The sequence below is a fragment of the Apaloderma vittatum genome, unplaced genomic scaffold (genome assembly GCF_000703405.1).
Source record: "Apaloderma vittatum isolate BGI_N311 unplaced genomic scaffold, ASM70340v1 scaffold4111, whole genome shotgun sequence".
NCBI classification, from domain to species: Eukaryota; Metazoa; Chordata; class Aves; order Trogoniformes; family Trogonidae; genus Apaloderma; species Apaloderma vittatum.
In genome coordinates this window covers 31,234-54,048 of record NW_009697242.1, presented here as the reverse complement: position 1 = coordinate 54,048, position 22,815 = coordinate 31,234, and the positions used below count along the sequence as shown (strand labels likewise).

At 38.9% G+C, this 22,815-nt stretch overlaps 1 protein-coding gene across 5 annotated transcripts in view; it reads right to left on the bottom strand.

Annotated features, from left to right (window-relative positions):
• The window catches only part of CNOT4 (CCR4-NOT transcription complex, subunit 4), a 45,399-nt gene extending 28,700 nt beyond the window's left edge, over nucleotides 1–16,699 (bottom strand). For 2 of the 5 annotated variants that reach the window (XM_009877550.1, XM_009877552.1), the window contains exons 1-5: nucleotides 16,459–16,699; nucleotides 8,133–8,330; nucleotides 5,434–5,520; nucleotides 4,722–4,823; nucleotides 3,776–3,901 (exon numbers count right to left, since the gene is read on the bottom strand). In XM_009877550.1, the coding sequence (XP_009875852.1) occupies nucleotides 3,776–3,901; nucleotides 4,722–4,823; nucleotides 5,434–5,520; nucleotides 8,133–8,330; nucleotides 16,459–16,632 (687 nt within the window). In that variant the 5' untranslated portion in view covers nucleotides 16,633–16,699. The remainder of the gene's footprint in view (nucleotides 1–3,775; nucleotides 3,902–4,721; nucleotides 4,824–5,433; nucleotides 5,521–8,132; nucleotides 8,331–16,458) is intronic. The other 3 variants (XM_009877549.1, XM_009877551.1, XM_009877547.1) reach the window with 2 other exon arrangements.
• Nucleotides 16,700–22,815: the final 6,116 nt, after the last annotated feature.

Below are 22,815 nucleotides of genomic sequence, written 5' to 3'. Positions count from 1 at the left end.
TTAAAGTGACATCTGAAACAAATCCAAGATGTACATTCATGTATTTGTCAGTTGTTATACTAGTCCAACCTCAGAACTACTACTTGCAAGTTAAGTATTGTAATGAGCTGAATCAAGATGCAAAATAGAATCGTGAATTTGAAGTTGTCAACAGCTTTTATCTAGAGTTTTCAGATACTAAGAGATGTTCTTTAGCAAAGGAAACAAGTATCAAGATTTATGGTCAGACCTTCTGAATCTTAAGTCTGGAACACATGTAAATATCACATTTTCAGTATTGATTTAAAAGCTCTCACATTACTTGTACACCTAAAAATTAACACTTTCATATTACTTCATTCTTTTTATAAATATTTTCTTGGAACAGGAACGGAATTGATGCACAGGCAATGTGGACATCCTCCCAGAAAAAAACCTAAACAAAAAACTATTGCTTGTTTCACTTATAAAAAAATAAATACCACAAAGAAACCAAAAAAGTAGGAATGTTTGACAAAATTCAGGAAACAGTACTGTTGGGAAACTAAATTCCCTTATGGGTCCTTCAGAAGGGCAACTGCGAGTCAGTCAAACACTATAAATAGCTCCATTTTTTTGCTACTTAATTTTCCAATTTGTTACTTGTTGATTCTGAATGTGTCTTTATGTAGACAACTCTCAAAAAGGACACTGAAACACTGGTGTATGCAGCATCTTATCCAATTTTGTCAGTGTCTACACCCAAGCTAGTCCCTACAGTAGCAAAACACGGTTCTAGAGTATGGTTCACTTAAATGCAAACTTTGAGATATATTACACTATTACACACTGGTAAAGCTTTATTTTTGCCATCTGCAATGGACAGAATATAAGCAAACAGCTCAGATGCACAGATCTGCACTGCAACCGTTAAGCAGTCGAGTAAAAAAAAAAACAAAACAACCTCCTGGGATGTTGGCAAAAGACTGAACATCATGATCAGGAACACTGGGCCAGTCCTAAGCTCACCTACCTGTCACATAAACCTAAGGCAGAAACAAGATTAAAGTCCTATACAAGAGCTTGCAGTAATCATGATTTATAACAAGCAATCCAGAGGCCGAACTTAGCATCTCCAACCTACTTTACCTAAATCCCCAACTTCATTTTCAGAGACTTCCTGGAGTCCTACCAGTTCTTTTCAGTTTGTCACAGTGTTTAAGCTCTATTAACAGTTATTGAACCTAGAAGTTGGGGTCATCCCCTGACGATTTTAATTTTTTTAAATACAAAATCAAAGTCTGTCACAATGAACATTCAACCTCATTAAATGACCCTGTAAATTCCCTGACACTCACTCAAATTCCAGAAAGCTGGTGCACTGAAAGTACAATGCACTTTTCAATAGCTGTGCAATTTACAACGATTTCCAAGAAAGTAATACAAAACCAAGGAAGTTTAAGGAACATAACAAGGAACAGGAAAGAAAGATTCATTTAAGTCACCAAGATCAAGTAAAATCCACTCAAGACTTCAGAAAGAACTCACATGTGAAACTGAATTCCTGTCCAACGCATGTAGCTTATCAATTTTAACTGGCAGTTAGGCCAGAGGACTGAACGATTGCCACTGCCTTCTACAAAAAGGGTTGTAGAAAAGATCCTGTGAACTACAGACTGCTAAGTCCACCTTCCATCCATAAAGTCTGTTTCAAAAAACAGAACTCTATTTCACTAACATGATGGAATTTTATGATCGTATCTGTAAGTATAACTAAAGAAAATCCACAAAATTTTATAAAAAGCCTTTGATTAGGTTTTAAATGAGAAGTTTTTTACAAAGCTGAGATAGAGGAAAGGTTTTTTGAGTGAATTGAAACTGGTTCAAAGACAGAAAAGCAAAGTTAAGACTTAGTAGTCACTCTTTCAACATGCAGAAGCAAGCAATGAGGAATGACGACCAGAATCAGTTTTATGTACCACCATCAACATGAATGAGAAATAAGTAAAGAGCAAGCTCCTCGCTGACAGTACCAAGCTCTTCAGGTAGTGAACTGCCAGGCTGATAATGAGGAACTCTGAAAGAATCCCAGAGAACTCAGCAAATAGGCAGCAAACAAGCTTCACCAGAGGCATGTCAGGTAACACCCTCAAGTAAAAGTAGCCTAAACCATACTAACACTCTATTGACTTGTGAACTGGCTGCTACAGTTCAGAACAGAGGTACTGAGCTTACTGCCAGATCTCTGAAATTGTCAGTTAACTGGCAACCAAACACAAAATGTGATGGGCATCATTAGGAAAGGCATTTAAAAAAAAAAAAACAAACCAGCAAACAACAGAAACCCAAAATGCCATAAACCACCGCACACAAAACATCAGGGACTGCTGTATGAAATTCTGCTTCCCCAACATCATGAGTATGTGTCTGCTTCTCAAGGAGGGCATGGTTAGAAGGTACAGTGTAAGACAGAAATCCACAGTTAAAAGGTAAAGTGAAAGACAGAAATCATCACAGAAAGGGAGGTGCCCAGAAACGCTGCGATCTGGAGAGAAGGCTGAGAGATAAGATAAAGTTTTACAGCTTCAAAAAGGCAATGGATAAGGAGAATAAGGGTTTTGCTTTTAGCAAGTACTACAATGCTAGGATTAGGAAACACCTGAAAAAAAAAAAATCTAACTGGAGATCAGTTTAACACATGTGAAAGAAAGCACTATACAAAACAGCTGGTGAAATTCTGGGGCTTACTGCCACAAAAGACTATAAGGTTGTCAGTATCAGCAGGTTCAAAGTGGATTAAAATTCATGGCTGACATCTCTGAAAAACTCAGAAGCCTAGACAAGAACATACTCTCAAACATGGATAATACAACAGACACAGATAGTGCGAGAAATAGAGAGAAATGAATAGGAAAGGTGGCCTGGTTTGCAAGTTCTCTTTGTATTTCACCTCCTATTGCCATTATCCATGACAAAATATATACTACAGTGACTATTCATCTGAAGCAGCAGGGTATTTTTTTTTTCCTAACTTAGGAAAATGTAGCCAAAATCCTCAGAAATCACTGCTAATTTCTGGAAAAAATGTTTAATAGATATGGGCCTTCTTATTCTCTGGCTTACATCAGCCTAACACATGAAATAAAGTCTACTTGCACAACATTTCTGTGAGCACTAGGGGTGGAGACCATCTGCTTCATGGACAGACCACATGGAAAAGTAACAGCACGGATGCAAGGCTGGCAGACTTGAGACTGAGTTTAAAAGCTTCACCATACCTCATGTTGGTCAGACCCAAAAGACGTCAGAATGTACCACCTTTGAGAAAATAAAGCTACCCTTTTACTTGCTTCCCCTACCCCAGGTAATAAGCATTTTAATGTTGAGATAGTAAAAAAATCCTTGCATTGGTATTTAAGTTCTATTACAGTTATCCTCAATGTTTTATTTCTAAATGGATCTGCATTAACTTCTTTCACAGAGATTTAAAATAACATGTATTACCTTGCATTGGTATGAATAAAGCGCAAGTAGATAAGTCAAGGTTATTTAAATTCCTGGCTACGAGTTTACTCTCCATCTTTTTGACTCATGAACACCCAGTTGCTTTTTCAGCTTTTAAAAGCAGCATGTAATGAAAAAATTTAACTAACTGTTCACTTCCAATATCCAACTAGTTAATCACCTTTTAAATGTCAAAATTAATCTCTGCCATAACATTCAGCAAAAGGCTACATTATACACATATTAGTCTAAATTAAATACAATGAAATACACTCATGTCACATTTCATGTGCTTCCCATTCATTACACTTACCTGCATTTCCTCTTTTGTGAAACTGGCTGCTTCATCTCCCAGCTCATGTAGATACATGCAGTCTGGTTTTGGACACTGCATATTTTTTAGAAAATAACTGCAATATTTTGTTGTACCTAATGATGCCTGAAAAAGGGAAAAAATCATTACTTAAGCACTGGAGGTTAAGAATGTCTTTCACAGTGTAAAGGGAAAAAAAATAGTTATGTCTGAAAAAGAACTAAAAAAAAAAATAAATAAATTCCTTCCCAAGATTTGGAGTTCCATCATAATGCACTTTTTGATGCAGATGGACTAGGAAGTCCATTTGTAAGAAATCTATATACTTGATTAGATAATTAGTAGGTATTTATCTTTTCAATCTAAATAAACAACAAAATAAGAGCCTCAGTAAATATTTGCATTCATAATCATAAGAAGCCAAACAAGGAGTTATGAGTTTGTATTACATGAATCTGGTTAGTATTTTGTAACAGGGCTAGGAAATTAGTATTAACTAGATAATTTTCTATAGCCACCAATTTAGCCAAGTGAGCCTGAGTACCTGTTTACACAGATACCAAAAGAAAAAAAAAATTCCCAGGAAGTTTGGGAGGTGTGGTGTCTGGACTACAGAAATGCTCTGTAAAAGCAAATAAATCAAGTTTTCACACTGTGCTATATAGCAAAGGAAAAACCAAACCAAACCACTATGGGAATGGGGAGGTCTTACATCTCTTTGTCTCAGACTTCATTTTAAGAAATGAATCCCCTATAATTATTGCCTGCTGGAAGCTCACTAAACTTGTGTCGTGCTTAATGCTAGGAAAATGGATCAAAATCCATTACCCAAAACCTGGACATTTTTGTTCCTAACTGCAAGCATATCCATCCAACTAAGATTTTATAATATGCACTGATATTAGTGTCCTGGTACATATACACAGAAAAGCAAAAATATTACTACCTTAAGTGTTCTGCCATCTACCACCACGTTATTGACACACTGTATGGCTCTGAGAGCATCTTCTGACCGGATGTATGTTACATATGCACTGGCACTTGGACCCTAGAAAGGAAACATACCATATTTTTTTTTTAATCTCTCCAGATAGAATTGGACATTAAGTTGCTTTTCACTTCATAAACTCACTAATTCACTGCTAGATGTTTTTAATAGGAAAACCAACAAAATTGGTGGAATCCATGAAAATTTACATGTAATGCATAAAGAATTGGGAAAATAAGAAATGTTGCCTGATCTAGTTGAGAGGCGTCCCTGCCCATGACAGGGAGGTGGGATTAAATGATCTCTAAGGTCCCATCCAGCCTAGGCCATTCGATGATGATGATGATGTTGCTTGGAAGTTCTAAAAATGCTCAAGGGTATTTTATCCTTGAAACACAGAGTAGTGAGTAAAAGCTACATTGCTGCTTCTTTGAAGGTTCTCATCCCATATCATAGTTTTTAACATTGCATCTTGCATTCAGCTTTGAGAGTCTGGGTGGACAATGCCTCAGTAACTTAACAGTAATTTGACTTTTGCAATGCTGTATCTTTTCTTTTTACTTCTTTAACCTATTGCTTAATCAGAAATAGAGAGCCCCAAATTCACTCTGCACACGTGTATTTTTCTCTGACGGAATTAAAAAAATATCACAAGGGCCTCTTAACTTACCTGTGAGCCTGCATATGATGTACTGTTATTAATGACGACTTTATGTATTTTACCAAACTTCCCAAAATATTCTGGTCGTTTCAAAACCTACAAGAAAAGAAAGTTAAAGTGGTATACTGGAAAATTAATTCACATATGGCTGCATTATTCTTCCACATAACTGTGAAAAGACAGCCTTTTAATAACAAACAGATCTCTTCCACAAAGGGAAGAACATGTATACGCAGGGTGTTTTTCAATGTAAAACGTGACTATTTGCAATACAGAGTACACCGCCACTGTTATAAAGAACTTGAATGAAGGATACCCCATATTTTACTGTGGGTTTTCTTAATTTTTTTCACTACACAGATCACTCAAACCCCACTCTGGCAAAATACAGGAATATTTCATGCCAAATAAGAAAAACGTATCTGCTTCATAATTTGAGGAAAATTAAAAATCACATTCATTCCAGTTTTAAAATAACCGCCTTAAACTTGCATTCAGATATACTAACTGCTAGGAACAAAACACTGAATCCTGACTCGCTTGCCCCACTGCAAAGAGAAAAAGAATAAACCAATCAGCTCAAGATAGCCTCAAGTTTTCAGAAGACCAGACTAAGTACAGGAAGACAGTATCTGACACTTAACAGGTGTGAGAAAAAAATGTTTCAAAAGCAACATGATGCTAAGATGAATGAGTATCACACCCCTGAAGAAAAAAAAAAAACCACAACAACAAATGCTCCTCTGTTGCCCTTCCCTGCATCAGTAAGTACAAATATTTATGGATCTTGCACAAAGCAGCAACATCTCCATCATATTAGGCAACTCTGCTGAACACCGGTTACCCACGTGCCATGGGCCTGGCAATGCATCTGACACAATCTGTACCAAAAGCCTTTTTTTTTTTAATCCCCATAATAGAAGGGGGTGCAAGCAAAAGCACTGACTGATCAGACTGAAGCTAGATAAACTAACAGTATTTCTAGTTCTAGACAATAACCTGAGAGGTTAAAAAGGAAGATTCGTTTCCCCAGGTCTGTCTTCATATTAACCCTGGACAGTACAGTTAAGCTGTACTGATCCAAGCACTTCTTTACTTATCATCTCCTCTCCCTTCTCAAGGGAGCATCAAAGTCTTCGAGATCTAACAGCATTAATCACATTTGGAACAACCTGTAGAACTACAGTGCCCGTTGTACAGACAACCAGTCTCACTCACTGGCCTCTTCTGACTGCTCTTCACTTGATCCATATCCTTTTGAAAGATCCTACATCCCATCTTTGGGCATCATTCCAAGAGACTGGCAATCTTGAGTAAAGTAGAAGAGTTTCTTCAAGAGTCTTGCAGATTATACTGCTGATGAGATATGGCAGCACAGCCTTCACAGTTTTCACAAGAGCATGTCAACAGAAGTGGATCCACCTGTACTCCATTATGAGCCACAGATCTATTTCCAGAAACAGCAAATAGCAGCCAATCTCCCCTTTCAAATCATCTTTACTTGTGCAGGAGTTTTTTGCTTGCTCGAGTGGAAAACTGAAATAGGACATATTGAATACTTATTTTTTAGCCCATCTCTCCTTCAGGCTAGCTTTCTTGGAAATCAAGTCATCTTGGTGCAATAGGCAATATTCAGTAAGTACACATTATCTTCTGGTATGTACTTAAATCCTCTATCTGGTCAAAGAAACCCAATACATTTTTCAGTAATAAATAGCACCAAGCCAATGTTGACAGTTGTTTGCAAATATTTGTGGCTCTATTCTTGTAGAAACTCAAGCGTTACATGCCAGATCAGTTTAACTTTGATTTTTCTCTTTCCTTCATATCCCTCCCTTTCTTCCCCCTTCAATAAGAGCAGCTTTTTACAGTTGTTCTTTCCCAGTCTACCAAAATGCAGCCCATACTCTGCAAGTCCTCAGAAACAGACACTTCTATCTGAGATTTCTCAGAGAATTTAGTCCAATCAATTTAACTTGGCACAGTAGTTTTGAAAACATCTATCTTATCCTGTAGTTCATTCCCTCCATATTCTAATGCAGGTACTTTCACTCATTAGCACTAATTCCATTAGCCACCCGCAGCTGAACTATTGATGGAATAAATAAAACATTTTAAACACAATTGGTTTTGTCAACATAATTGGTTCTTTTTGATGATGAAGAGTAGCAAGCCAACTCTTTCCTGGGTCTTCGTCTTACTACTTTTTTCTCCCTCAACTGACATCACCCTTTGCTCCTTCTTAGTTACACTTCAAGTGTTGGCTTTTTTCTTCTGGCCCTACAAGTTTGTGCTACACTACATTTGCTCTTTACAATTCAGCCAATCTCCTAATTTAGAATTGGTGCTGCACGACACAGCTACATAGTGCCAGCAGAACCAGTTTAAGAACATTAATATCTAAAAAAAAAAATCCTTAAGCTTATTTTTAGGTAAACAACAAACCATTTTTAAACAAATACAAAGAACAATTTCCTTAACAAAGCATCCATATTCCCAAAAAGCAAAGATATAAACGCTTATTGAGGTTATTTTTGAGAAGGAATCCAAACAAGCTCCCTTAAGAGGGGACCTCACCAGCAGTGAACCTTTTCAATGCTGCTTCATTTTCTACCCATCAGATAGACAGACAAAGCTGTGCACAAGGTTATTCCAGTGGTTTCTTGACAATAAGTTAAGAGCAAGATGTGTAAATGTGAACTGCTCACCTCTGGATCTGCTAGGCGCTGAGACAGCCCTACCACGAAGACGAGGTTCTTCTGTACAACCCGTACACTGGCCAAATGTTTGCGATTCTCTGATATCTTCTGTTTCCTCTCATTTTGTTTCTGTTTCTTTTCATTTTTTATCCTTTGCAGCTCTTCCTGGGAGAGTGGTTTGTACACTGCTGGATCTTCTGGATATGGCTAAATACAACAAATACCATTAAGAACAACCCATATAAGAAACAAATTTGAAAATCATTAATCCTGACATTTTAATATACAAACTTCTTCGTTATGCTGTTCTGTCTGTTATGGCCCATCAGATTTTATAAGTGGCATATTCCATCCTTTAGGAAAGGTGAATACCTTGCCTATTTCCCCAGAATTCTCCTATTTATAGACATAAGACTGATTTAGGCAATCACCACACTCTAACCCAGCCATCTAGTCAGCTTGGTAACACTACAAGCAGCTGCAATATGACAGCCAACACATCCTGTTAAAATTTCACTAACACAGCATAGTAAGTAGGGTGAAAGCATGTCCTGAATATTCACTTTATATTTAGTTGTCTGATACAGATATGGATACTTAAGTGTATTAGCAAAGTAAAGACTATGGGATAAGAATTCTAAATAGAAATGCAATTTCACTGGCCCATCAAGCTCAAGATGTAACACCAGCACATGGCTCAATCTTTTCACGGCTAACTTCTTCTAGTCAAGAGACAGATTTCAATACCATTACTGCTCACTGATTTAATAGTATTCTTACTGTGTTTGTGTTATCAGTCTGAAATTTGGGCTTTGTCTTCCCTGGACAAAGGTACATTTTTAACCTCAAGATTATCAGATACAGATAACTCCTAAAAGACAGACATAATAGATTTTAATTTCAAAAGTACCTTCTGCTAGTGTAAGTGTTCTCAGAATTATCTAGAAAGACTGCTCCCCTTGCCTTTATAGCAACGCTCTGCACACTATTTTAGCCTGGTCTACACCACAGTGCACTGTCCTCTGCCCCAGATTACTTCCTAAAGCAGTCCCACATCCCTTCCCTGTCCCAATTTTTTCAGACTGAGAGGTTATATTTCACACTTTATACGTAAAGGAAAGCTAAGCAAAGCAACAAGTAAATAAAAATACATTTCAGACAAAAAGAAGTGTTTCTAAACACTGAGATGAAGTAAAAAATGAGTAAACTACAAGAGATGTGCATTACAGTGAAGGCTTAAGATGAATAACTTAGGCTCACCAATATGTTGGAACTCAGTTCTTTGCTTGTACCACCATAACCAAAGGTTTCAATACGCAAGTTCAACAACAATGGATTTCATTCTATCCTGACTGCCCTTTGCTAATGGTAGAACACAAAACTAGCTGACATACTGTATGACCTGAGAGAAATCAAAAGCAGAAGACGAAAATAAGGCTTAGGTTAAAAGCACATATTCCTCATGCTTGCATGATGCTGCTGAAAGAACCAGCAAGTCCTCACACCAGATCATCTTCTGAGTACACCCCCAAACAAAACAAGAGCCATTTTACACTTGGAAGTTCAGCATCATTACACTATACTTGAGACATCTTCTAAAAATACACTGCAGTCAACTTCAGCAGATGGCATCTCATGGTTAAACAATAAGTTCTCTGCAACATGTTTTTAGTATCACAAAGCAATTTAAACTTGTAAGCTACTTTAGCAGTAGCCAAAAGGTGGCCAGACACTGGAATAGACTGCCTAGGGAGGTGGTTGAGTCACCATCCCTGGATGTGTTTAAGCATCGCTTAGATGTGGTGTTGTGGGATATGGTTTAGGAGTGAACTTGTAGTGTAGGGTTAATGGTTGGACTCAATGATCCCAAGGGTCTTTTCCAACCTGAATTGTTCTATGATTCTGTGATTCTATGAACTAACTTCTTAACATGAAGACACAGTAAGGACTCATGCTACCCTTGAAGAGCAGTTAAAACTGCTATTTCTTAAAAAGTTATGTTATTCACAACGTACTTGACAAACAACAGTGACCTGTTAGTAAATCATTTGAGATTAGCTATGGCCAATGATTATTTCGAGTTTTAACACATGTACATATGAGGACTTCAGAGATGCAGAACAATTCTGCAAGGCATTTCACTTTTTAAACAGCTTTTCAAACTCTGTGTTAGTCAATCATACAGAATAAAGAACAGATATTGTTTTGGTTTAGAGAAAAGAAAGACCGCTTGGCAAAGAGACAGTTAATTCGGTTATCACAATCAAGCTGAGTTAGGGTAGGAATGGGAAGAAAACAAGTGCAGCAGTATAAGGCAGATACAGTTTCAAAAATAAAGTGGCTTGCCCTACATCAAGTGATGTGGTATCATAACCACAAACCACCCTTTCACAGATTAATTCCTTCTTCACATCCTATACTACACAAGGCAAGGCTTGCAAGCGTGCTAGCCTCTGGTACTGTTAAGAAACAAATTCACTGTTTTCAGCAGGTTCAGTAAGGCTCCTCAAGGTTCAAGAAAACTACAGCAAACAGTGCTAAAGTTCATCAGCTTCTTTCTTAGAATCATAGAAGGTTGAAAGAGACCTTCAATGGTCATCCAGCCCAACTGGATGTAAGCAGGGACATCTTTAACTAGATCAGGTTGCTCAAAGCCCCATTCGACCTGACCTTGAATGTCTCCAGGGTTGGGGCTTCTACCACCTCTCTGGGCAACTTGTTCCAGTGTTTCACCACATTCATTGTGAATTACATCTAGTCTAAATCTACCTTCTTTCATAATTTAAAGCCATTACACCTTGTCCTATTGCAGCAGGCGCTGCTAAAAAGACTGTCACCATTTTTCCTTAGGCCCACGTTAACTATTGAAAGGCTACAGTAATGTCTCCCTAGAGCCTTCTGTTCTCCAGGCAGAAACACCTCAACACTCTCAGCTTTTCTTCATAGGAGAGGTGCTTCAGCCCTCTGATTGTTTCTGTGGCCTCCTCCAGATTTACTCCAACAGGTCCACATCCTTCTTGTGCTGAGGACTCCAGAGCAGAGGGGCAGAATGACCTATCTTGACCTGCTCGTCACACTTCTCTCGACACAGCCCAGGATGGGGTTGACTTTTGGGCTGCTCTCACTAAGTATAGCACATTCAGAGCATATTCTCAAATGAGAAGCAAGTCCAACAGTATGTTCTTTCTCTGTATTGCTATTTGCTACTGAAGGTTGTGAGTATCAGCCAGGAAACATCCTGGGTAGCTCAAGCATTACCATGTGCAGAATGGTAATCTGTCCATAGTAAAACTAATAGTTTTTATTTGTACAGGAGAACACAAAAAATTCTGGGAGGTATAAAACTAAACAGCAACTTCAGAATCAGGAAAGAGAAATGTCTTGAAGCACGAGACTGCTTGAATAAGGATTTCAATCACTAAGAAGTAGCAGCAGTTGATTCGCCGCCACTTGTTTGAGCGACAGAATCATCAGAAGTTCTCACTAGATACTGTTGAGCTGTATTATAAATTAAATGTTTCATACATATGTTTATCACTCTTATGACAGTCTAATGCTGCTAAGGAATATAAGTAGTTGGATATCCTGACTTGCAGGACCCGTAAATGAATCTGTGTGCACCTCCTGAATCACTAGATTAAATCAGAAACCCAATCTAAGAAGGGATAGATTATTTTTCTATCTATACATGAGTGGCCCAATGACAGATAAGAGATACTGTGCATTTAAGGAGTGAGGAAGACAAGTAAACACAGCACCAATATTTCAGAAGCGAATTCTAAAAACCTCTAAGTATTAGAAATCCTGTTCCCTTCAAATAAGAGCATACAATCAGCCTACAAATAGGACAATAAATCATTTCATCTTCAGAGTGATTGCTCCCCACAGTGTTGAAGCTGATGGACTTATGCAAGGAAGGCTAGGTGCAACACAGCTCTGAAAGCCAAGCACAGCAAATTGGCTGCTGGTGTATCCCATAGTACCACTTGACATTTACTCTGTCTAGCCCTACAAAATAGGGATAAGGGGAGGACAACAGGTACCCAGAAGCTCTAGGGTCTTACAAAAGACAAAGCAGCAATGCTACTGACACGATCACTTCATTACAAAAAAAAAAAAAAAAAAAGCAGCAGCATAAGATACATGTTGATTCTATCACTGATTCCTTAGCTAGTAGAAGGTATGAAATACAAGCAAAGTAGCTATATTAAATGTTTTCAGCATTTATGTATTTTCAGATGGAAGACATTAAGAGATGTCAACATCACTGATTCACTAAGTTTAGATGACACCTTCCACTTAAGTTATACACATCCTCTTCAGCAAAAACCATGGAAGCCACCTGAACAAAATGTGCCAACATGGAAAATAGTCTGACCAGATTTTGTTCACACTAACTGCAAGTTGCTGGTAGTCCTAACAAGAACTTCATCAACAGTTCAAATGTCTCTTCTGTAGTCTCAAGAGATGGCCCTTGATGAATTCTCAGTCTTCCTGACTAAGTTTGTCGTATCATTTAAGTTTTGTTTTCTTTCAGACTTTTTTCCCCACATTTTCCCAATTGTTGAAAGCTGAGCTGGGATTTATCAAGCACTTTGCTTTTGTCATTCCCAGATGGGTCACATTCCTTCCATACAACAGATGTACCAACATTTCCCAGTTGTTGCCTTGCTACCAAATAGGTTCTGAAATGAGAAATACAGAGAAAGTCAGTAAGATTTATGCATAGTTCACACCATACTATTTATACCAAGAATAAAAATTAGCAATTTCTTAAAAATTTCTGAATACCCTTCATTCCATTAAACTACACAGTTTTAGGATTAAAAGCAGAGGAAACAACTGACACTTAAGAGACTGTGCATTAAGACCAGGTGTTCCTTTTACACAGAAGCAGGACCAAAAACACACTTAGGACATGTTAGTTTCTTGGTCATAAATGCAGCACTTCACTCTTTCTCTCCATCTCTAATACAATGTGCTAAAAGGAATAAAGCTCACTAAATCAAGGAACTGAAGAACAAGGCAAAGTCACACCACAGGAGAGCTGTGTATCGAGTTATATTATTTGGTAGAAGGGCAAAGCAAGCAGGAAATGTGAGAGAGCTAGGCTTTTTTGTTGGATTTTAAAATTGCAACAAGTGACATAAGGTCGAGTGTGCTATGCTCTATTAAAAGCAATACAAGCAACTGAAGTGGTACGTATTATTCATATAACAAAGAGTACCTAGGCCATTGAATTTTAAAGAAAAATCGCTGCAAAGACAAAAATCACTGTTTACAACCAGAACAGGCTAGTCTGGTGACCTGTAAACCAGCTTTTTGCTACATTCATCTCTTTTGAGGACAGCATATTTTCATTCTAATTTTACTAGTTAGCAGCTATTTCACTCACAGTTAAGAAATCAATTGACCGGAAAAAACAGGAAGGCCTGCTTAGCATCTTACAATTGACTACATGTACAATTCTGAAGGGCATCAGGAACTCAAAGCAGGTCAGTTCTATTTAAGGAAGTACTTTTTGCAGTTAATGAATTGACCAGGAACAATTTCCAAGTCTATTTCGGAAGATTCAAACAAGGTTTAGAAAGCTTTTAATGTGTGAAAACTAACAATCACTATTTTCAAGCAGCATTCCAGTTAAATTCATACTAGCACCTTACTTTCACAAATCAAAACAAAGCAAATGTTTGTCTACTACTGTTACTAACAGAAGAATTTCTTAAAAGGCATTAATTCGATGGCAACCACATGAACATATTCTGCACATGCAAATATTAAGTTATATAACAGCTCAAGCATGTAGAAGTATTTTCTTCCTGGTGGGAAAAACTGCAAGCTAACATCTTTTCACTTAGAGAAGCTTAGAAAAATCATGGTATATATGCAGGGCACACTTAATATCTATCAACAGCATAATCACCACTGTAGTATATAGCCACAATATTTTATCCCAGACTTTTCCAAAATCTCCCCCAAACTTTTCAGCCAAAATCCCTCAACAGCAAAAAACTTTACTGCCCCTCTCCACAGACTACTAATTAAATAACTGGAGAACTCGCACTGCATTCAATACCATCGGCACAAATAGCAGTTTCTATTATGTAATTGTGCATAAAATTCAGCCTTCTTTTAATATAGTTTATTCAGAACATTCTTCATAAGTACTCTGCATCGGTATATGCATTACAAACACAACACACCTTTTCAAACTATAGTACCTACTATAAACTTTCCTGCAGAAATTTTGTTGCTTTGCAATGTTCTGCACTTCTGCATTTTAAGTGGTCACAACTGATGCACACCACAGCAGATATGAATTTGAAAACTGTGTAGGTCTTTTCCCCAGAAAATGTACTATACACAGGAACCATTTAGACATACCGCACACAAAAAACCCACATACCTGGTTCAGAAGGTCAAGCACACTTCAAAAGGTGGCTTCTTCACATTTACTTGTTGCCATCATCAACTGCATAGCTCAAAATAATTTATTCCCAAAATCCTGATGGAGCCTCTGCATCACAATGACTTTGTGCCATAAAAGGAGTATACTCATCAGCCTCCTCCAAGCAGATCTTCTACAATTCAGCAACATAGCTGCAACTCTACTCAAGAACATCTTGCAGTCCATGGATTGAAGAAAGCACCAAGAACATAATCCTTGTTCATTGTGAAAGAAGAGGTCTCCTTCCTCTCCTGGAACAGTTGGTGTGCTTCATTCTGATGGTAGCACTCATTCTAGCTTTCCTCCAGAAACTGTTTTCTGAGCAAACTGTATCCAACTCCGGAAAATATTTGCACATCCAATCATATGCCAGGTAATTCCACATTGAAAAGTCTGGCTGCAGCAGTATCCATATTTCAAAGAATTCAGATGCCCAGAGGGAGTGAATAGCATACTGCATCTGAGATTTTTATATATATTCCACACGCTTCCAATAATGAACAGGTAAAGACGAATCAAAGAGTTGTTCGCAAAAAGTGGTGTAAGAAATTCAGGCAAATGAAGCAATTCAGACAAGGAAATTCCAGAAATCTCATGTCGTACCAGAAGAGTAAAAACTTGCTTGTAGTATGAAAATTACTGTACAGCATGTGTCATCTACAGCACGTATCACATGTGGAGACTGATTCGGTCAGTGACAGGTACATCTTCCTTTTAGAGCGTGCAGTTCAAATATTGCATCAAGTTTGTGCAACTTGTTAACAAATATGTTAAGTTGCTGTGGGATAGCCTTCAGGCTTGCAGAGGCATCCAAACACAGGTTAGCAGTGACAGCTCTAGTGTAGCCAAAGCCCAAAAGAGCAGCAAGAGAATATGACTGGAAGGGCCTATAGAAAGCTGTGGCAGTGACTGAAGATAGTGAGACCAAGTAAGATTACTTGAAGTCTCAAAAGGAGCTGTAATATGAGACAGGAAGCCAACAAAGGCATAAACTGAGGATAGGATCACGATTAAGTAGCAGAAGAAATAGAGGACCTAAGTAGCTGCGATTACAAAAAGAGGAAGGGCAGGCAAGAAAGTTACAATCAAGGCGAAGTCATTAAAGAGAAAAAGATACTGAGAAACAATTTTATTAAAACACTAAAGATAAGGAAATAATGAGGTTAAGCGAAACACTAAAAGCATAAGGAAAATAATTCAAAGGAAAAAGCAGGCAACTTAGTGAAGCTGAAGTTTACAGTTGTGGCCAATCAAAGTACCAGCCAGACCTCAATTAAGAGACAGGGAGAAATTGTGACTCTCAAAGTACTACCTTTAAGCATTTGGCAACAAAATCAGAATACTAGACAAACAGATTTAGCTCAGATTTTGGAATGCTTTAGACTTTAACACCATTGGATATATTTTTCCAAAGGTTTTACGTATTTAGTGTCCAGAAAAATATAGATTCAAAGCTCCAGTGCCAAAGACAAAACAAGCAGGTGCTTTATAAGCTTGCCTCGCACAGCTCTGCTCATTTAGCTGAACCTTGGCCCTCAGCAAACCCCTGATGCTGGAATTCTCACTGTCCTTCCTGTAAAGACTTTGTCAATGCATGAGCACCTCAACTCAAAGGATTTACTTTTTTAAAAACAGTTCTCCCAGCATCAGCATGCCTTGGTTCTGATCCACGGCTTCCCCTATAAATCCAGTTCTGAATCTAACAAACCAAGACTAACCGTTGTGCAACAGCTTTGACACATGAGTATGAAAGATCCAACACCTCACCCTTGATATAGGCCATGACTAGAAGAATGTTTCCCTCAAGGAACAAGATGTCTTGGGTACCAACAAAATGCAAGAGCCTTGTGATATGTGCAAGAGAAGCCGCTGTTCCAGGATATTTACCTTTCTGCAAGCAGGACAAAGTCCATTCTCATCAGTGCGGATACGATGCCAACAGAAACGACATATTTGGTAGCCACAGGTGCAAGGGAAGAAGTTGATGTCATCAATTTCCAGAGGTTCCATGCAAAGGGGGCATTCCACAGGGTCTTCCTTAGCATCAGGGCTGCGAGACATCTTTTTGTGTTCGCAGAGCAGCAAAAGTTTATAATAACTTAATAGACCGAGAAGGTCAGCACTTGAAAGTCTGCAAGAGGAAATAAAAAGAGAGGGAAAAAGAGTGATTAATACTTTTGACAACCTTTCTTTTCCACCTTTTACTACTTCAGTTCTTCATCCGGTTAGCTCAGTCAGTTGAGTGTAGCACTAACAACACCAAGGTCGCGGGTTTGATTCCTGTTCGGTCCCCATGTGTTGCCTGATCTAGTCAAGAGGTGGCGTCCCTGGCAGCAGGGAGGCTGGATTAAAATGATCTCTAAGGTCCCTTCCAGCTTAGGCCATTCTATGATTCTATGATGGATTCTATGATCACTTTCCTTCTCCCGACACAAATCACCTACTAGCACACAAGTTACTCTCTAATAAACATGACTGTCTCTTCTTACTTACGAGTCACACAAATAATATGAATGATGGTACTGGTGATGTATCTCCCTACCTGGAGGGGCAAGCACTTCTTGGGCAGTTTATTAGCCTACTTGGGTTTCAAAATGCACAGCTGCAAAGAAATGCTTAACAGCGTACACCACGCACTGCCTCTAAGTTCTGCCAGTTCAGCTATTGCTTTTTTGAAGTTTCCTAACAATCCAAAGGCAGATCCTTGAATGCAGGACTGAACATTTAAGATCATTTTATTCCTTTGCTCAGAGACTTGGAACAATCAGAGATCTAGAACAGCATTTAGATCATTCATTCAGACTTGTCAGTAGGTTATAGAATTATCAAATAAAACCAAGGAAAGCTTCTTACTCAGGAGGATTTGTTTCTTTGTCTCATTTTTTGATCCAGAGGTTGACCTCTGAGATCAGCCTTATGACAACAGCATTATCTAAGACTTGCCAGGTACACTGCTTTCTACATGTTAGACAACTTTAATCAAGTAATTTATGCTCTTCATCAGCATCCAACTCACACCAAAGCTCAAGTATATGCATGCCCCTCAAAAACCCCCAAGGGTGCAACCACAATGAAGTATTTCCAGATCAGAATTTTGTTGAGGATCAAAATTCAGTCACCATTTTATTAACTCATTTCTTCAACACAGTCATTTCAGTATGTCTAATAATGCAGCACAAGAAAGTTACTTTCAGGCATAGTCACCACTGAGATATTCAGTCAGTTTCAGGGTTTTTTCTTCTTTATGTTTCATTTAAGTACCACTCTGGATATCTGAAGCGGTATCTAATCTCAACAAGCTGTCTCAGTCTGCTGCATGACACATGCACGTAGACTAGGCAGAACTAAAGGGCAACAGTAATTGTTTTTTTCCCCTCTAGAAGGTTCACAAAAAAAAACAACAAAACCACACCACAAAAAACCCCAAAACACCACAACCAGAAACCTACTGAAAAGCACTGACAGAGATGTGACTAGAACTGATAGTTGGATGCTCATACTACCTGTGAAAAATGACACTACTTTGAAATAATTGCTCAAAGTTTTGAAAAAATCCAAATTTCTTTTTGCAATTGCACCTTTCCCAAAACACCAGTCATGCAATTACAATTTAACCACACACACATTCTGGAGTTCCCTCTACTTTCCCAGATAGCTTTCCATTTCATTTCTAACCAAAAACTACTAGATCACATAATACCCAATCCTTCTCTAGGCTTTTAGGAGCAAGTCCAGAAATAAATTCTCACATCCACCTACTTGAAGAAGACTGACATACTCCTGTCCTTGGAAATAAGATGACTGAACGTTATGAGAACAAACCCTTGCTCACAGATTTTTGTGTGTTGCAGTGTTAGCCTTACGTATCTTTGGTTCAGTATACTTTAACCACAAAAAGTCCTGTTTATGATCTTCAATGCTCTAAATCATACTTCCTTGAAGCTCATCTTCTAAAGTCCAAGAGGTTCCAGGTCAAGTTGGGACTTCCCACCTTACAGGATAGGATCCTTTTAACATTAGTTTGCATACTTGTCCCCATCCTGCACATCTCACTTAAGGGACAGAAATTCCTCTGCAAGCTGTCAGGAGAGAACCACAAAGAGGCACACACACACACACACAAAACCAAAGCACCATCCAAATACACAGCACTGAGTACAGTCAAGCTGTAGTCATGTTAACCTGTGTTAATAGGCTGATATCAGAAGCCTGGAATAACTGCAATTTCATCTAGTTTGGTAGGGAGTACAGCCTCTAGGCACAAAGCATAGTTGTGGTAAACATGTACCACTTGCCCTAGAGAGAAGTTCTACTGGATGCTCACATAAAAGTAAGGATGAGAGAATGAATTTTAGATGCTGTAAGCATAATTTCTCTGTGTGGCACGTACTAGCAACAACACTGTCCTCTTTCTGACCTTCACAATAATAAACACCAAAAAGACTCCTATAATAATACTGCAGCTTTTCCTTCATTATCTACGCTTTCATTAGTGCTATATCTACAATCATTTCAACAGACTCCAAACCAGGTTCTGATACTTCACCAGTGTTTTCTGTGGAGAACACTAACATAATCTGACCTGAAGGAAGGATTAACTTGTTTAGAGCTTTGACTTGTTTTTAAGAACACATTCCCACAGGCTGAAGAGTGGGAGGGACAGTTAAAAGGCCACAGCACATTATTCAATTGCTTATTATGCAGATAACACATTTTTACAGCAACCTTTTCTTTTCCTGCAAGGTTTTCACATTTGTATAGCAGCAAAACCATTACAATATGAAAAAGACTTTAAACCAAAGCATGGGATAAACTGAACAGATTTTGTTCAGTTTAGATTTGGATTTGACTTTGTCACAGATCTCCAAACAACAGGTCAGTAAGCAGACAGCATATTCCTTTTGACTGGGTACTCATTCCATCGCATGCTCAGCAGCTTTGAGCCTACTGAAACACATCTAGATAAAGCTACACTAGTAAAGCTGTAGTTAAAAGCACAGTTTTGAAGAAACTTCAGCCACGACAGTACAACTACTGAATTATGAAGTTACTGTTTGGAATCTCTGTTAAGAAATGCCATCAGTTCATGTGAACAAAAGTATGACATATTAGCTAATGCCTCTGAGATATGTAGACAAGCTCTAAAAAAACTGCTGCATGATTAACATGATTATGAACTGTTTAAGTTAACACTAAGAGTTCAGCAGCTGCTCACAATAATTGCAATAGTTTGCTTCAGTCAGGAAACGCACCATTATTTTACAACAAGGAGTAAAGAGCAGCTGTGTGCCACGTTTCTTGAAACTAAGTAAGAGGCAATATTTATTTACTTGGAAAAAGATCATTCGGGCATCCCAAAGACAGATTATCCACTGAAGTGCATCTCCATTTCAGGAGAGTTTATATACCAGGATCTGTGTCTCAACTCTGCATCAGAACAATGCCTGTTTTTTCAAAACTAGAGTAACATGCATAATAAGGCACTACTAATGCATTGCTCATATAACACTACCAAGAAACACAGGGTAGCTAGTCAGCTCTAAGGCTATTCCAAACAATTCAAGATTAACGTCACAGGAAAGTAACAAAATTATGGCAAAAAAACAAAAGGCAGTACTACACGTTGTGTTTAATCCAGAATATTTGGTGTTTGAGGTCAGGTTCAAAGAGATTAAAATAACAGCATCTCAGGAGAAGAAAATGAGGAAGGTTGCACATATGTATACAGGCAACACAAGCAGCTAGAATTTGTCCATAGAGTTTCCAAAACACCAACAACTGCAGTCAAACAGGGCTCCAATAGCTCTACATCCTGTTTACAGGAGACTTTGCCAAAACATTCATGCACACAGGGATGGAGCAGAGGTGGACAATGTCCAGCAGCATCTTTCAGATTTCATGGTTTTGTAATCAGTAATAATTAAAAAATAAAAATATAGGGCTGTGTCATAACCCTTTCCACCATACCATAATAAGTTCTTTTCTTTTTCAAAACCACACAAAATGAAAAAAGATGATTTTTCACTAACTTCTAAAAGTGTTTCCTTAGTATATTTGACAGCTGTGTCTAATCAGCTTCTCTGTACAATTTTTCTTCCTTATGAAATCCTCCAAGCTTTACAGCTGAGAAACAGATCCTACCCTACCATTTGAGGCTACTCACCTAAACACAATTTTACTTCTAATACAGCTAGCGATTTCAGATTTAGGATGTGGACACTGCCTTTCCCTTTCTCATTTGAGGTGAGCAAGTTTAGCTTTCAGCAGTTTATCTTCTCTATTTAATTTTAAAAGGAGTCATAAAAAAAAGTTGCAGGGGAAAACAAACAACTTGTTACCCATTCTTCTTCATCAAGTGCAGCTTTCTGAGATTTTACACACATTCTCCCTCACTCTCCCCAGAGCAGACACCCAAACATTTCCACTTGCTAGCACTTTGGTTTAGTGAACATGTTCCTTAAAGCTGAAGTCCTCCCCCAAGAAGGCAGCTAGCTTCAGGGGATACAGACACATTCTCCCCCTCACACAAAGATCTGTATCCAGGTTTGTTGCTTGCTTTGCAAAATTAAAAGCATCAAAGCCAAAAGTTGTCAAAAGCTAGTCAAGAAAAACCTGAGTAAGGACTTCCATCCCAGAAAATATTTGGAGACTTAGGGCCTCTTGAAGGAAAAAATCCAGACATGTGTTAGCTAATGTTTCACTTAAAGTTCAAACATACCCGACACTTGAAGTGAAACAGGTCGGAGTCTATGCACTGAACCTTTAGTAAGGGCTCATTAAACTTAAACAAACAGAAACTCACACTTGTTCTCATAGCCTCTATCTTCTGAAACTCATCAGCCCCAAGAAGTCTCAAAAATGCGCTGCGGATGCTGTCTGCTTAACATCGTAGGGAAGACGGCTCCCCTGGGACCTCCATTCCCATCCTGCCAAAGGATCACTTCCCTTTCCACACTTCACTTCTGTGGTGATCCCCCACACAAGCTGGAGGCAGAAGGTGGAGCAGACTACAAGCAGCGGTTATAAGGGGTTATCCCTTCCTTGAATCATGGGAGCAGCAGCAGTTCTGTCAGCACAGCGCTCTTCTCCAGGCCAGCACAGGGGACACAGCAGCCCCAAGGCCCACACCTGGACTATCTCCTCCTACTCGTGACTGCCGAAAGGAAATCCTGCTGTCTGTGAGCAGAAGAAAGGTGATCACTTCATTGTCAGCTTAACATCTTCATTGGTGGGATGAGTGAACCCTCAGCAAATCTGCCAACACCACCAACTCACTGGCAGGAAGGGATGCCGTGCAGAGGAACCTTAACAGGCTTGAGAGGTGGGCCCATGAAAACCACGTGAACTTCAACAAGGCCAAGTACAAGGTCCTGCACATGGGTCAGGACAATCCCAAGTGCAAATACAAGCTGGGTGACGAGTGGATTGAGAGCAGCCCTGCAGAGAAGGACTTTGCAGTGTTAGTGGATGAAAAAGTGAAAACGAGCCAATCACACCCTGGGCTACATCAAGAGAATCATGACCATCAGGTGAACTCTGCTCTTGTGAGACCCCACCAGCAGTACTCTGTTCAGCTCCGAGGGCCCCAATGTAAGAAGGACATGGACGTGATGGACTGAGTCCAAAGGAGGGACACAAAGATGATCAGCAGGCTGAAGCACCTCTCCAGTGAGTTGAGGCTGTTCAGTCTGGAGAAGAGACGGGTCTGGGGAGACCTAATAGTATCCTTCTAGTACTTAAAGAAGGCCTACAGGAAAGAAGGGGAGGAACTCTTCACTAGGGACTATAGTGATAGGACAAGGCATAACAGTTTCAGACTGAGGGTAGATTAGATGTAAGGAAGAAGTTCTTCACCATGAGTGTAGTGAGGCACTGAAACAGGTTGCCCAAAGAGGTTACGGACACCCCCTCCCTGGAATTCTTCAAAGCCAGGTTGGATGGGTCTTTAAGCAACCTGATCTAGTTAAAGGCACTCCTGTCCATGGCAGGGGGACTGAAAATGGATGATTTTAAAGGTCTCTTTTAAGACAAACCATTCTGTAATTCCATCATTGCACTGCAGCAACCACTGGAAGCTTTACATTAAAATCTTTCACAGGCAGGCTTCAGAGAAGAAATCATTTTCACTTTTCCAAGCACACAGAACTGAGAGAGACCCAGCAAGCTAGTCATTAAGGTCCCCATAGAGAACCCAGGTGGGAGAAAGTTCATGTATGCATGTCCCTTAGATGGATGGTCTTGTGT